We start from the raw sequence: 15609 nt of genomic DNA, 5'->3' as shown, positions 1-15609 counted from the left end.
GATTTACTATGGTCTTCTATGTAGATTAACCCCTTACAGTATTATAGACACTATGACCTGGGATTTACTATGGTCTTCTATGTAGATTAACCCTTACAGTATTATAGACACTATGACCTGGGATTTACTATGGTCTTCTATGTAGATTAAACCCTTACAGTATTATAGACACTATGACCTGGGATTTACTATGATCTTCTATGTAGATTAAACCCTTACAGTATTATAGACACTATGACCTGGGATTTACTATGATCTTCTATGTAGATTAACCCTTACAGTATTATAGACACCATGACCTGGGATTTACTATGGTCTTCTATGTAGATTAACCCCTTACAGTATTATAGACACTATGACCTGGGATTTACTATGATCTTCTATGTAGATTAACCCTTACAGTATTATAGACACTATGACCTGGGATTTACTATGGTCTTCTATGTAGATTAACCCTTACAGTATTATAGACACTATGACCTGGGATTTCCTATGGTCTTCTATGTAGATTAACCCTTACAGTATTATAGACACTATGACCTGGGATTTACTATGGTCTTCTATGTAGATTAACCCTTACAGTATTATAGACACTATGACCTGGGATTTACTATGGTCTTCTATGTAGATTAACCCCTTACAGTATTATAGACACTATGACCTGGGATTTACTATGGTCTTCTATGTAGATTAACCCTTACAGTATTATAGACACTATGACCTGGGATTTACTATGGTCTTCTATGTAGATTAACCCCTTACAGTATTATAGACACTATGACCTGGGATTTACTATGGTCTTCTATGTAGATTAACCCCTTACAGTATTATAGACACTATGACCTGGGATTTACTATGGTCTTCTATGTAGATTAACCCTTACAGTATTATAGACACTATGACCTGGGATTTACTATGGTCTTCTATGTAGATTAACCCCTTACAGTATTATAGACACTATGACCTGGGATTTACTATGGTCTTCTATGTAGATTAACCCCTTACAGTATTATAGACACTATGACCTGGGATTTACTATGGTCTTCTATGTAGATTAACCCTTACAGTATTATAGACACTATGACCTGGGATTTACTATGGTGTTCTATGTAGATTAACCCCTTACCTTGTAACGAGTCTTGTGTAGTTTATGAGCGTTATCGAGCAGAACATGTTACATGTGTGAGTCTCAGCTGTTCATAGATGACATCATAGATAGCTTTTAATACTTTGTAGCTCAAACCATTCTGACTCTACATTTTCTCTCTCTGTCTCTGCCTCTCCTTCTCTCTGTCTCTCTGTCTGCCTCTTTCTCTCTCACTTTGTCTCTCTCTCTGTCTCTCCGTCTGTCTCTGTCTCTCTCTCTCTCTGCCTCCTTCTCTCTCTCTGTCTCTGTCTCTCTGTCTCTCTGTCCTGTAGCTGACGGCCTCTCTGACCTGGCTAGTGAGGATGTCATCAGATCTGGAAACCAACATTGTGGCCGTGGAGAGAGTCAAGGAGTACGAAGACACAGAGAAAGAGGTACGTCTGTGTGTGTTTATGTACTCATATACAACTCTGTAGGTAGGGCTGTGTGTGTTTATGTACTCATATACAACTCTGTAGGTAGGGCTGTGTGTGTTTATGTACTCATATACAACTCTGTAGGTAGGGCTGTGACGGTCATGGCATTTTGGAAGACTGTTATTGGTCAACCAAATGACCGTGGTCACTGTAATAACATATGACCTGTCATACTGTCTTCAGTCAGCTGGTCTTTCTACTGAATAACATATGACCTGCCATACTGTCTTCAGTCAGCTGGTCTTTCTACTAAATAACATATGACCTGCCGTACTGTCTTCAGTCAGCTGGTCTTTCTACTAAATAACATATGACCTGCCGTACTGTCTTCAGTCAGCTGGTCTTTCTACTAAATAACATATGACCTGCCGTACTGTCTTAGAGTCAGCTGGTCTTTCTACTAAATAACATATGACCTGCCGTACTGTCTTCAGTCAGCTGGTCTTTCTACTAAATAACATATGACCTGCCACACTGTCTTCAGTCAGCTGGTCTTTCTACTAAATAACATATGACCTGCCGTACTGTCTTCAGTCAGCTGGTCTTTCTACTAAATAACATATGACCTGCCGTACTGTCTTCAGTCAGCTGGTCTTTCTACTAAATAACATATGACCTGCCACACTGTCTTCAGTCAGCTGGTCTTTCTACTAAATAACATATGACCTGCCGTACTGTCTTCAGTCAGCTGGTCTTTCTACTAAATAACATATGACCTGCCGTACTGTCTTCAGTCAGCTGGTCTTTCTACTAAATAACATATGACCTGCCGTACTGTCTTCAGTCAGCTGGTCTTTCTACTAAATAACATATGACCTGCCGTACTGTCTTCAGTCAGCTGGTCTTTCTACTAAATAACATATGACCTGCCGTACTGTCTTCAGTCAGCTGGTCTTTCTACTAAATAACATATGACCTGCCGTACTGTCTTCAGTCAGCTGGTCTTTCTACTAAATAACATATGACCTGCCGTACTGTCTTCAGTCAGCTGGTCTTTCTACTAAATAACATATGACCTGCCGTACTGTCTTCAGTCAGCTGGTCTTTCTACTAAATAACATATGACCTGCCGTACTGTCTTCAGTCAGCTGGTCTTTCTACTAAATAACATATGACCTGCCGTACTGTCTTCAGTCAGCTGGTCTTTCTACTAAATAACATATGACCTGCCGTACTGTCTTCAGTCAGCTGGTCTTTCTACTAAATAACATATGACCTGTCGTACTGTCTTCAGTCAGCTGGTCTTTCTACTAAATAACATATGACCTGTCGTACTGTCTTCAGTCAGCTGGTCTTTCTACTAAATAACATATGACCTGTCGTACTGTCTTCACTCAGCTGGTCTTTCTACTAAATAACATATGACCTGTCGTACTGTCTTCAGTCAGCTGGTCTTTCTACTAAATGACATATGACCTGCCGTACTGTCTTTAGTCAGCTGGTCTTTCTACTAAATAACATATGACCTGCCGTACTGTCTTCAGTCAGCTGGTCTTTCTACTAAATAACATATGACCTGCCGTACTGTCTTCAGTCAGCTGGTCTTTCTACTAAATAACATATGACCTGTCGTACTGTCTTCAGTCAGCTGGTCTTTCTACTAAATAACATATGACCTGCCGTACTGTCTTCACTCAGCTGGTCTTTCTACTAAATAACATATGACCTGTCGTACTGTCTTCAGTCAGCTGGTCTTTCTACTAAATAACATATGACCTGCCGTACTGTCTTCAGTCAGCTGGTCTTTCTACTAAATAACATATGACCTGCCGTACTGTCTTCAGTCAGCTGGTCTTTCTACTAAATAACATATGACCTGCCGTACTGTCTTCAGTCAGCTGGTCTTTCTACTAAATAACATATGACCTGCCGTACTGTCTTCAGTCAGCTGGTCTTTCTACTAAATAACATATGACCTGCCGTACTGTCTTCAGTCAGCTGGTCTTTCTACTAAATAACATATGACCTGTCGTACTGTCTTCAGTCAGCTGGTCTTTCTACTAAATAACATATGACCTGCCACACTGTCTTCAGTCAGCTGGTCTTTCTACTAAATAACATATGACCTGCCGTACTGTCTTCAGTCAGCTGGTCTTTCTACTAAATAACATATGACCTGTCACACTGTCTTCAGTCAGCTGGTCTTTCTACTTTGTGTGTACACGGGAACTCTGTGCGTACACGGGAACTCTGTGCGTACACGGGAACTCTGTGCGTACACGGGAACTATGTCTGTACACGGGAACGCTGTGTGTACACGGGAACTCTGTGCGTACACGGGAACTCTGTGCGTACACGGGAACTCTGTGCGTACACGGGAACTCTGTGCGTACACGGGAACTATGTCTGTACACGGGAACGCTGTGCGTACACGGGAACTCTGTGCGTACACGGGAACTCTGTGCGTACACGGGAACTCTGTGCGTACACGGGAACTCTGTGCGTACACGGGAACTCTGTGCGTACACGGGAACTCTGTGCGTACACGGGAACTATGTCTGTACACGGGAACTCTGTGCGTACACGGGAACTCTGTGCGTACACGGGAACTATGTCTGTACACGGGAACGCTGTGCGTACACGGGAACTCTGTGCGTACACGGGAACTCTGTGCGTACACGGGAACTCTGTGCTTACACGGGAACGCTGTGTGTATGACTGTGTATATACCTATATTTGTCCCCTCTCAGGCGGACTGGAGACATGACCAATCGTCTCTGCCTCCAGGCTGGCCCACAGCAGGCAACATAGACATCAGAGGGTTTGGTCTGCGATACAGAGAGGACCAGGAACTGGCCGTACGCAACATCACCGTAGCCATCCACGGAGGAGAGAAGGTATGTGATGGGGGGTTGGGGAGGGGGATTGGGCTGTGTAACAGGAGGGATTGGGGATTGGGCTGTGTAACAGGAGGGATTGGGGATTGGGCTGTGTGACAGGAGGGTACGGGCTGTGTGACAGGAGGGATTAGGCTGCGTGACAGGAGGGATTAGGCTGCGTGACAGGGGGGGATTAGGCTGCGTGACAGGAGGGATTAGGCTGCGTGACAGGAGGGATTAGGCTGCGTGACAGGAGGGATTAGGCTGCGTGACAGGAGGGATTAGGCTGCGTGACAGGGGGGATTGGGCTGCGTGACAGGGGGGATTAGGCTGCGTGACTGGAGGGATTAGGCTGCGTGACAGGAGTGAACGTATATAAATATGATCCATACTGTTGCAAAGTCCGAAACCAAGAGAGTTAGCTCATTAGTTATAAACCAATGTCACACGAAGCAATCTGGATGCCATTTATGTTGCTTGAAGTAAAGTTTCATCTGTGTTGCTCAGTGTGTCACCCCCCTAAAAATTGCCTGCAACTTGGTTGCATTGCATCGCAAGACATAGAAATCAGTCCTATTTCACACAATTGACTATATGCAATGTCCAATCAGTGAGCAGGAAACGGTTTACATAACTCGGCATATCGTTCTGTTCGGGACTCTGACCTAGTTGTCATGTCAACAACAGCTGTCAGTGCTGCTGCAAACCACAACAAAACAGACAAGACACAGGGGAAATGTAAAAACTAGTTTAGACTTCATGGCTAGTCATGGTTTTATGTACATGGACTGGCAGTCAATACATGTCATTCATTTTAAAAGTGAAGACCTTTTTGTCCAGTTTCAACTGAAAGTGACTGCATTAGCTCGCTAACGTTCGCTAGCTTAGCTCGTTGCTAGCTTGGTAAAACATGGTTGGCAGATAGCCAATATTTTGGCTAGTTAATTTGCACAGCCAGCGTTTAGTCTACATCGATGCTGTTACAATTACCAAACATTTGGATAAACAAATCATTTTGAAACCGTGATGTATGACAGGATTGGATGTTGCAATTTCAACAGAGTTGTAGTTGCTTGAGATGATGTAACACGCAACATAAATTGCGTCCAAAATGCTTCGTGTGACACGGGCATTAACCGTAAGGGGGGGAATGGTTGCATACCAGCCGCGGAGGGGGTTCATGGATGGACGCTTTTTCTAGCATGGATGCTTTGCTGTGGCTGTTCTTCATCGGTGTCACTATCGTAGCTATCCGGTATACAACTATGCCTGCCCAGCCTGTGTTAGCATGGTGGCTAAGTGTGACATGTTTTCCTATGAGAACTGTACACTGTCATGCCGGTCTTTCACTATTGTGTTCCAGGTCGTACAGGAGCAGGGTAGTAACTGTTGTTGTTGTTGATGTTGTTTCCAGGTGGGTATAGTAGGTCGTACAGGAGCAGGGAAGTCCTCTCTGACTCTAGGATTGTTCCGCATCATCGAGGCGTGTGAGGGAGAGATTCATATAGATGGAGTTAACATCGCTACGCTGGGTCTACATGAACTCCGCTCCAGGATCACCATCATACCACAGGTACAGACCCACGGCCCATGCAGACATTCAAACTAACCCACACTCTTCTGGATACATGGTAAAATATCTTTATTTATCCTCTCCCCTCCCTCCCTCACCCCTCTCTCCCTTCCCCCTTTCCCTCTCTCCCCCTCTCTCTCATGGCTCTCCCCCCCTCCCTCTCTCACCCCTCTCTCTCCCCCCCTCTCTCATGGCTCTCCCTCTCTCCCTCCCTCACCCCTCTCTCCCTTCCCCCTTTCCCTCTCTCCCCCCTCCTCCCTCCCCCCTCCAGGATCCAGTGCTGTTCTCTGGGTCTCTGAGGATGAATCTGGACCCCTTCGATGGCTACTCTGATGAGGAGGTGTGGAGAGCACTGGAGCTCTCCCATCTCAAGAGCTTTGTGTCGGGCCTGCCGGACAAACTCAACCACGAGTGTTCAGAGGGGGGAGAGAACCTCAGGTACACAAGGCTACATAGGGCTACATACACCATACATAGGCCTACATAGCATTATATACACACACAGCTTCTGGTTCGCTCTCTCGTCCTTCTCTCCTTTCCTCTTCCATCTCACCTTCTCTCTTTACCTCTCTCCTCCTCTCCTTACCTCTCTCCTTCTCGTTTCTTACCTCTCTCTCGCTCTCTCTCTCATAAACATCTCTCCTCTCTCCAGTCTGGGTCAGCGCCAGCTGGTGTGTCTGGCCCGAGCCCTCCTGAGGAAGACGAAGATCCTGGTTCTGGATGAGGCCACGGCTGCTGTGGACCTGGAGACAGACAACCTGATCCAGTCCACCATCAGAACCCAGTTTGATGACTGCACTGTCCTGACCATCGCACACAGACTCAATACTATCATGGACTACACCAGGTAATATATACACAGACTCAATACTATCATGGACTACACCAGGTAATATATAGACTCTCAATACTATCATGGACTACACCAGGTAATATATACACAGACTCAGTACTATCATGGACTACACCAGGTAATATACACACAGACTCAATACTATCATGGACTACACCAGGTAATATACACACAGACTCAATACTATCATGGACTACACCAGGTAATATATAGACTCTCAATACTAGCATGGACTACACCAGGTAATATACACACAGACTCAATACTATCATGGACTACACCAGGTAATATATAGACTCTCAATACTATCATGGACTACACCAGGTAATATATAGACTCTCAATACTATCATGGACTACACCAGGTAATATATAGACTCTCGGTACCATCATGGACTACACCAGGTAATATATACACAGACTCAATACTATCATGGACTACACCAGGTAATATACACACAGACTCAATACTATCATGGACTACACCAGGTAATATATACACAGACTCAATACTATCATGGACTACACCAGGTAATATATACACAGACTCAATACTATCATGGACTACACCAGGTAATATATACACAGACTCAGTACTATCATGGACTACACCAGGTAATATATAGACTCTTAGTACCATCATGGACTACACCAGGTAATATATGAAAACACACACACCTGCTCTTTCTCTCTCATCTCACTCTCATCTCTCTCTCTCCCTTCAGAGTGCTGGTCCTGGATAAAGGGGAGATGGCAGAGTTTGACTCTCCCTCCACTCTCATCACCAAGAGAGGAATCTTCTACAAGATGGCTAAAGACTCTGGACTGGTCTGAGGGGCGAACGGGAGAGGACAGGCGCTTAAAGACAACGTCCCTCCTTACAGAGAACTCCTCCTCCAACTCCCTCTTCCTCTCCTCCGACCGGGAGGCTGTGCAGGGAAGAGGTAGCAGAGAGAGAGAGGAGATTTCTAAGGATTTCAATGTTTCTGACTGATAAGTGTGTATAAATTATGGGAGCACTCTACCTCCACTCCATCCCTCCGTCTACTTCTCCACTCCATCCCTCCCTCTACTTCTCCCTCCATCCCTCCGTCTACTTCTCCCTCCATCCCTCCGTCTACTTCTCCACTCCATCCCTCCGTCTACTTCTCCACTCCATCCCTCCGTCTACTTCTCCACTCCATCCCTCCGTCTACTTCTCTCTCCATCCCTCCCTCTACTTCTCCCTCCATCCCTCCCTCTACCCCTCCATCCGTCTCTCCCTCCCTCTACCCTTCCCTCTACTTCTCCCTCTACCCCTCCATCCATCTCTCCCTCCCTCTACTTCTCCCTCCCCCCCACCCTCTACTACAGAATATGTAAAGGATTCACTCCACTGAACCTGATGCTGCTGCTTCTCCAGGACAAATCCCTTCTGTTACTTCTCCCTCCATCCATCCCTTAACTAAAGACTTCTCCAGGACAAATCCCTTCTGTTACTTCTCCCTCCATCCATCCCTTAACTAAAGACTTCTCCAGGACAAATCCCATCTGTTACTTCTCCCTCCATCCGTCCCTTAACTAAAGACTTCTCCAGGACAAATCCCTTCTGTTACTTCTCCCTCCATCCCTCCCTTAACTAAAGACTTCTCCAGGACAAATCCCTTCTGTTACTCCTCTATCCCTCCCTTAACTAAAGACTTCTCCAGGACAAATCCCTTCTGTTACTTCTCCCTCCATCCCTTAACTAAAGACTTCTCCAGGACAAATCCCTTCTGTTACTTCTCCCTCCATCCCTCCCTTAACTAAAGACTTCTCCAGGACAAATCCCTTCTGTTACTCCTCCCTCCATCCCTCCCTTAACTAAAGACTTCTCCAGGACAAATCCCTTCTGTTACTTCTCCCTCCATCCCTCCCTTAACTAAAGACTTCTCCAGGACAAATCCCTTCTGTTACTTCTCCCTCCATCCCTCCCTTAACTAAAGACTTCTCCAGGACAAATCCCTTCTGTTACTTCTCCCTCCATCCCTCCCTTAACTAAAGACTTCTCCAGGACAAATCCCTTCTGTTACTTCTCCCTCCATCCCTCCCTTAACTAAAGACTTCTCCAGGACAAATCCCTTCTGTTACTCCTCCATCCCTCCCTTAACTAAAGACTTCTCCAGGACAAATCCCTTCTGTTACTTCTCCCTCCATCCCTTAACTAAAGACTTCTCCAGGACAAATCCCTTTTGTTACTCCTCCCTCCATCCCTCCCTTAACTAAAGACTTCTCCAGGACAAATCCCTTCTGTTACTTCTCCCTCCCTCCCTTAACTAAAGACTTCTCCAGGACAAATCCCTTCTGTTACTTCTCCCTCCCTCCATCCCTTAACTAAAGACTTCTCCAGGACAAATCCCTTCTGTTACTTCTCCCTCCATCCCTTAACTAAAGACTTCTCCAGGACAAATCCCTTCTGTTACTTCTCCCTCCATCCCTCCCTTAACTAAAGACTTCTCCAGGACAAATCCCTTCTGTTACTTCTCCCTCCATCCCTCCCTTAACTAAAGACTTCTCCAGGACAAATCCCTTCTGTTACTCCTCTATCCCTCCCTTAACTAAAGACTTCTCCAGGACAAATCCCTTCTGTTACTTCTCCCTCCATCCCTCCCTTAACTAAAGACTTCTCCAGGACAAATCCCTTCTGTTACTCCTCCATCCCTCCCTTAACTAAAGACTTCTCCAGGACAAATCCCTTCTGTTACTTCTCCCTCCATCCCTCCCTTAACTAAAGACTTCTCCAGGACAAATCCCTTCTGTTACTCCTCCATCCCTCCCTTAACTAAAGACTTCTCCAGGACAAATCCCTTCTGTTACTCCTCCATCCCTCCCTTAACTAAAGACTTCTCCAGGACAAATCCCTTCTGTTACTCCTCCATCCCTCCCTTAACTAAAGACTTCTCCAGGACAAATCCCTTCTGTTACTTCTCCCTCCATCCCTTAACTAAAGACTTCTCCAGGACAAATCCCTTCTGTTACTTCTCCCTCCATCCCTCCCTTAACTAAAGACTTCTCCAGGACAAATCCCTTCTGTTACTCCTCCCTCCATCCCTCCCTTAACTAAAGACTTCTCCAGGACAAATCCCTTCTGTTACTTCTCCATCCCTCCCTTAACTAAAGACTTCTCCAGGACAAATCCCTTCTGTTACTCCTCCATCCCTCCCTTAACTAAAGACTTCTCCAGGACAAATCCCTTCTGTTACTTCTCCCTCCATCCCTCCCTTAACTAAAGACTTCTCCAGGACAAATCCCTTCTGTTACTTCTCCCTCCATCCCTCCCTTAACTAAAGACTTCTCCAGGACAAATCCCTTCTGTTACTTCTCCCTCCATCCCTTAACTAAAGACTTCTCCAGGACAAATCCCTTCTGTTACTTCTCCCTCCATCCCTTAACTAAAGACTTCTCCAGGACAAATCCCATCTGTTACTTCTCCCTCCATCCCTTAACTAAAGACTTCTCCAGGACAAATCCCTTCTGTTACTCCTCCATCCCTCCCTTAACTAAAGACTTCTCCAGGACAAATCCCTTCTGTTACTTCTCCCTCCATCCCTCCCTTAACTAAAGACTTCTCCAGGACAAATCCCTTCTGTTACTCCTCTATCCCTCCCTTAACTAAAGACTTCTCCAGGACAAATCCCTTCTGTTACTTGTCCCTCCATCCCTCCCTTAACTAAAGACTTCTCCAGGACAAATCCCTTCTGTTACTCCTCCATCCCTCCCTTAACTAAAGACTTCTCCAGGACAAATCCCTTCTGTTACTTCTCCCTCCATCCCTCCCTTAACTAAAGACTTCTCCAGGACAAATCCCTTCTGTTACTTCTCCCTCATCCCTTAACTAAAGACTTCTCCAGGACAAATCCCTTCTGTTACTTCTCCCTCCATCCCTCCTTTAACTAAAGACTTCTCCAGGACAAATCCCTTCTGTTACTTCTCCCTCCATCCCTCCATCCTTCTCCCTCAACAAACTCTGTTTGTTCAACTCTCCTTTAAACGGGTGTCTGGATGTTTTCAAGATTCCCTTCATCTTGCAGAATTTGTCCGCTCCGGTTTGCCGTTGTGGGAAGTCAGAAGGCCATCTGATCTGCTCTCCTCCGTCAAACAGACTCAGAATACCACCTAGGTTTATTTTTTATTTTTTTTATTCTAAATGGGCATTTTGTGCTTTTGAAGATGTACTCTGTTAAGAGACTATAAAAGAGTCATTTTTGTTTTGTCTGCCCCAGTTTGCCTTTATTGCCATCAGAGGAAAGAATCAGAATATTCTCATTTGTTCTATCCAATGTAACTGGAATGTTCTGAATTGTTCTCCCCAACGGAACCAGAATGTTCTGGTGTGTTCCTTCCAACGGAACCAGAATGTTCTGGTGTGTTCCTTCCAACGGAACCAGAATGTTCTGGTGTGTTCCTTCCAACGGAAACGGAATGTTCTGGTGTGTTCCCCCCCAATGTAACCAGAATGTTCTCATCTGTTCTCTCCAACGGAACCGGAATGTTCTGATCTTTTCTCTCCAATAGAACCAGGTGGACTAGGTTGAATATTTATTTGACAGACAGTGCAATGTTATCCCCACAGGGAGTGAGTGAATGGATATCTGTCCAATCACAGACGCCGGCTGTTGAAACCTGTCCCATCAGTCAGATCCCGCCCCCCTCTATGTTGAGTAGTGGTAAAGAGAGTGAGGTCACCCACCCTTGACCTCTGCCTGGGTGGCATTTGACCCTTGACCTCCCAGACGCTGCTTTCCATAGTGCCACACCTCAAACGGCATCCTACACCACACTTCTCTTGACCCAAACCCTGTGTGGCAGTCTGTTGTCTGTAACCTAGAACTAGCCTAGGGAGAGACATGTTGTCTGTAACCTAGAACTAGCCTAGGGAGAGACCTGTTGTCTGTAACCTATAACTAGCCTAGGGAGAGACATGTTGTCTGTAACCTAGAACTAGCCTAGGGAGAGACCTGTTGTCTGTAACCTATAACTAGTCTAGGGAGAGACATGTTGTCTGTAACCTAGAACTAGCCTAGGGAGAGACCTGTTGTCTGTAACCTATAACTAGCCTAGGGAGAGACATGTTGTCTGTAACCTAGAACTAGCCTAGGGAGAGACATGTTGTCTGTAACCTAGAACTAGCCTAGGGAGAGACCTGTTGTCTGTAACCTATAACTAGCCTAGGGAGAGACATGTTGTCTGTAACCTAGAACTAGCCTAGGGAGAGACCTGTTGTCTGTAACCTATAACTAGCCTAGGGAGAGACATGTTGTCTGTAACCTAGTACTAGCCTAGGGAGAGACATGTTGTCTGTAACCTAGTACTAGCCTAGGGAGAGACATGTTGTCTGTAACCTAGAACTAGCCTAGGGAGAGACCTGTTGTCTGTAACCTAGAACTAGCCTAGGGAGAGACATGTTGTCTGTAACCTAGAACTAGCCTAGGGAGAGACCTGTTGTCTGTAACCTAGAACTAGTCTAGGGAGAGACCTGTTGTCTGTAACCTAGAACTAGCCTAGGGAGAGACCTGTTGTCTGTAACCTATAACTAGCCTAGGGAGAGACCTGTTGTCTGTAACCTATAACTAGCCTAGGGAGAGACCTGTTGTCTGTAACCTAGAACTAGTCTAGGGAGAGACATGTTGTCTGTAACCTAGAACTAGCCTAGGGAGAGACCTGTTGTCTGTAACCTATAACTAGCCTAGTGAGAGACATGTTGTCTGTAACCTAGAACTAGCCTAGGGAGAGACCTGGCTGGCTTTAAACCTGCTTTATTTAAATGAATGTAACACACAATATTATATCCTTCTGGCTAAATCCCAAATGGCACCTTATTCCCTACATAGTGCACTACTTTTGACCAGGTCCCATAGTGCTCTGTTCAAAAGTAGTGCACTTTATAGGGAATAGGGTGCCATTTGGGCCAAATATAGGATAATTTGACTGTAGCCTTCTGCGTTCAGCAGAGAGCACTTTTTCCTTGTTGGCACTTTAACTGTTGGTTAGTAGGTGTTATTATATTATTGAACCTCTGGAGCCATACGCTATTGGGTTAGTCAGGCTGATCAAGTCTCAATAAAGTGTTGGGTTAGTCAGGCTGATCAACAAGTCTCAATAAGGTGTTGGGTTAGTCATGCTGATCAACAAGTCTCAATAAGGTGTTGGGTTAGTCATGCTGATCAACAAGTCTCAATAAGGTGTTGGGTTTGTCAGGCTGATCAGCAAGTCTCAATAAGGTGTTGTGTTAGTCAGGCTGATCAGCAAGTCTCAATAAGGTGCTGGGTTAGTCAGGCTGATCAACAAGTCTCAATAAGGTGTTGGGTTAGTCAGGCTGATCAGCAAGTCTCAATAAGGTATCATGTTACTCATTTTCACTGGGGGTGCATCCCAAATGGCAACTCATTCTACATTTGACCAGGGCCCATATGGGGGAATAGGAAGTCATTAATGACCAGGGCCCATATGGGGGAATAGGAAGTCATTAATGACCAGGGCCCATATGGGGGAATAGGAAGTCATTAATGACCAGGGCCGGAATAGGAAGTCATTAATGACCAGGGCCCATATGGGGGAATAGGAAGTCATTAATGACCAGGGCCCATATGGGGGAATAGGAAGTCATTAATGACCAGGGCCCATATGGGGGAATAGGGTCCCATTAGGATGCAGCTTTTCACTGGGACATCCAGTGACTACAGCAGTTGTGTTGTCTGCAGATGGAGCCAGTAGCAGCCTACTACGCTTTGTTGGGGCTCTCCTGTGGCGTTACTTCTTTATTTGAGCCTTGGTTTATTTCATGTAAATCAAGGAGACGTGCTTTTGATTTGTCTGTTGCGTGTAAGGTGTTGTCTCAAATGTCACCCTATTCCCTATGTAGTGCACTACTGTGGGCCCTATTCCCTATGTAGTGCACTACTATGGGCCCTATTCCCTATGTAGTGCACTACTATGGGCCCTATTCCCTATGTAGTCCGCTAATATGGGCCCTATTCCCTATGTAGTGCGCTAATATGGGCCCTATTCCCTATGTAGTGCGCTAATATGGGCCCTATTCCCTATGTAGTCCGCTACTATGGGCCCTATTCCCTATGTAGTCCGCTACTATGGGCCCTATTCCCTATGTAGTGCGCTACTATGGGCCCTATTCCCTATGTAGTGCACTACTATGGGCCCTATTCCCTATGTAGTGCACTACTATGGGCCCTATTCCCTATGTAGTGCACTACTATGGGCCCTATTCCCTATGTAGTGCACTACTATGGGCCCTATTCCCTATGTAGTGCGCTACTATGGGCCCTATTCCCTATGTTGTGCGCTACTGTGGGCCCTATTCCCTATGTAGTGCACTACTGTGGGCCCTATTCCCTATGTAATGCACTACTATGGGCCCTATTCCCTATGTAGTGCACTACTATGGGCCCTATTCCCTATGTAGTGCACTACTATGGGCCCTATTCCCTATGTAGTGCACTACTGTGGGCCCTATTCCCTATGTAGTGCGCTACTATGGGCCCTATTCCCTAAGTAGTGCACTACTATGGGCCCTATTCCCTATGTAAGGCACTACTATGGGCCCTATTCCCTATGTAGTGCACTACTATGGGCCCTATTCCCTATGTAGTGTGCTATAAATGGAATAAGGTACCATTAGGGAGACAAGCCATCTCAGAACAGACGCTGTTAAACCATTGAGTACATAACTGTGCTGTTACATATTTATATCATTTGTAAGTATGCATATTATAATTATTTTATATTTGTATACATGCACTAGTTTTTAAGTGTGCATTATTTTTTCGGAACATGAATCAAACTGACGTGTAAAAAAGTTGAAAAAATAAAGTACTTTTTTTGTTAACCTGTGTTTGTCTGGTCTGTTTGTCTGGTTTGGTCTGTTTGTCTGGTCTGTCTATTTGTCTGGTCTGTCTGTTTGTCTGGTCTGTCTGTTTGTCTGGTTTGGTCTGTTTGTCTGGTCTGTTTGTCTGGTCTGTCTGTTTGTCTGGTCTCTCTGGTTTGGTCTGTTTGTCTGGTTTGGTCTGTTTGTCTGTCTGTTTGTCTGGTTTGGTCTGTTTGTCTGGTCTGTTTGTCTGGTTTGGTCTGTTTGTCTGGTTTGGTCTGTTTGTCTGGTTTGGTCTGTTTGTTTGGTCTGTTTGTCTGGTCTGTCTGTTTGTCTGGTTTGTCTGTCTGGTCTGTTTGTCTGGTCTGTTTGCCTGGTTTGGTTTGTTTGGTCCGTTTGTCTGGTCTGTCTGGTCTGTTTGTCTGGTCTGTTTGTCTGGTTTGGTCTGGTCTGTCTGTTTGTCTGTCTGTTTGTCTGTCTGTTTGTCTGGTCTGTTTGTCTGGTCTGTTTGTCTGGTCTGTCTGTTTGTCTGGTCTGTCGGTCTGGTCTGTTTGTCTGGTCTGTCTGTTTGTCTGGTTTGGTCTGTTTGTCTGGTCTGTTTGTCTGGTTTGGTCTGTTTGTCTGGTCTGTCTGTTTGTCTGGTTTGGTCTGTTTGTCTGGTCTGTCTGTTTGTCTGGTCTCTCTGGTTTGGTCTGTTTGGTCTGTTTGTCTGGTCTGTCTGTTTGCCTGGTTTGGTCTGTCGTCTGTTTGTCTGGTCTGTTTGTCTGGTTTGGTCTGGTCTGTCTGTTTGTCTGGTCTGTCTGTTTGTCTGGTTTGTCTGGTCTGTTTGTCTGGTCTGTTTGTCTGGTCTGTCTGTTTGTCTGGTCTGTCGGTCTGGTCTGTTTGTCTGGTCTGTTTGTCTGGTTTGGTCTGTTTGTCTGGTCTGTTTGTCTGGTTTGGTCTGTTTGTCTGGTTTGGTCTGT

At 45.4% G+C, this 15609-nt stretch overlaps 1 protein-coding gene across 1 annotated transcript in view; it reads left to right on the top strand.

The window, feature by feature from the left end:
* The window catches only part of LOC120038426 (multidrug resistance-associated protein 1-like), a 62283-nt gene extending 54394 nt beyond the window's left edge, over nucleotides 1-7889 (top strand). The window contains exons 28-33 of the mRNA XM_038984193.1: nucleotides 1420-1521; nucleotides 4254-4400; nucleotides 5797-5955; nucleotides 6227-6393; nucleotides 6608-6802; nucleotides 7533-7889. Of these exons, the coding sequence (XP_038840121.1) occupies nucleotides 1420-1521; nucleotides 4254-4400; nucleotides 5797-5955; nucleotides 6227-6393; nucleotides 6608-6802; nucleotides 7533-7641 (879 nt within the window). The 3' untranslated portion in view covers nucleotides 7642-7889. The remainder of the gene's footprint in view (nucleotides 1-1419; nucleotides 1522-4253; nucleotides 4401-5796; nucleotides 5956-6226; nucleotides 6394-6607; nucleotides 6803-7532) is intronic.
* The last annotated feature ends 7720 nt before the right edge of the window (nucleotides 7890-15609 follow it).

This window comes from Salvelinus namaycush, unplaced genomic scaffold, assembly GCF_016432855.1.
Source record: "Salvelinus namaycush isolate Seneca unplaced genomic scaffold, SaNama_1.0 Scaffold22, whole genome shotgun sequence".
NCBI lineage: Eukaryota > Metazoa > Chordata > Actinopteri > Salmoniformes > Salmonidae > Salvelinus > Salvelinus namaycush.
The sequence above is the reverse complement of the archived record's forward strand: the minus strand, read 5'-3'. Positions and strand labels throughout refer to the sequence as shown.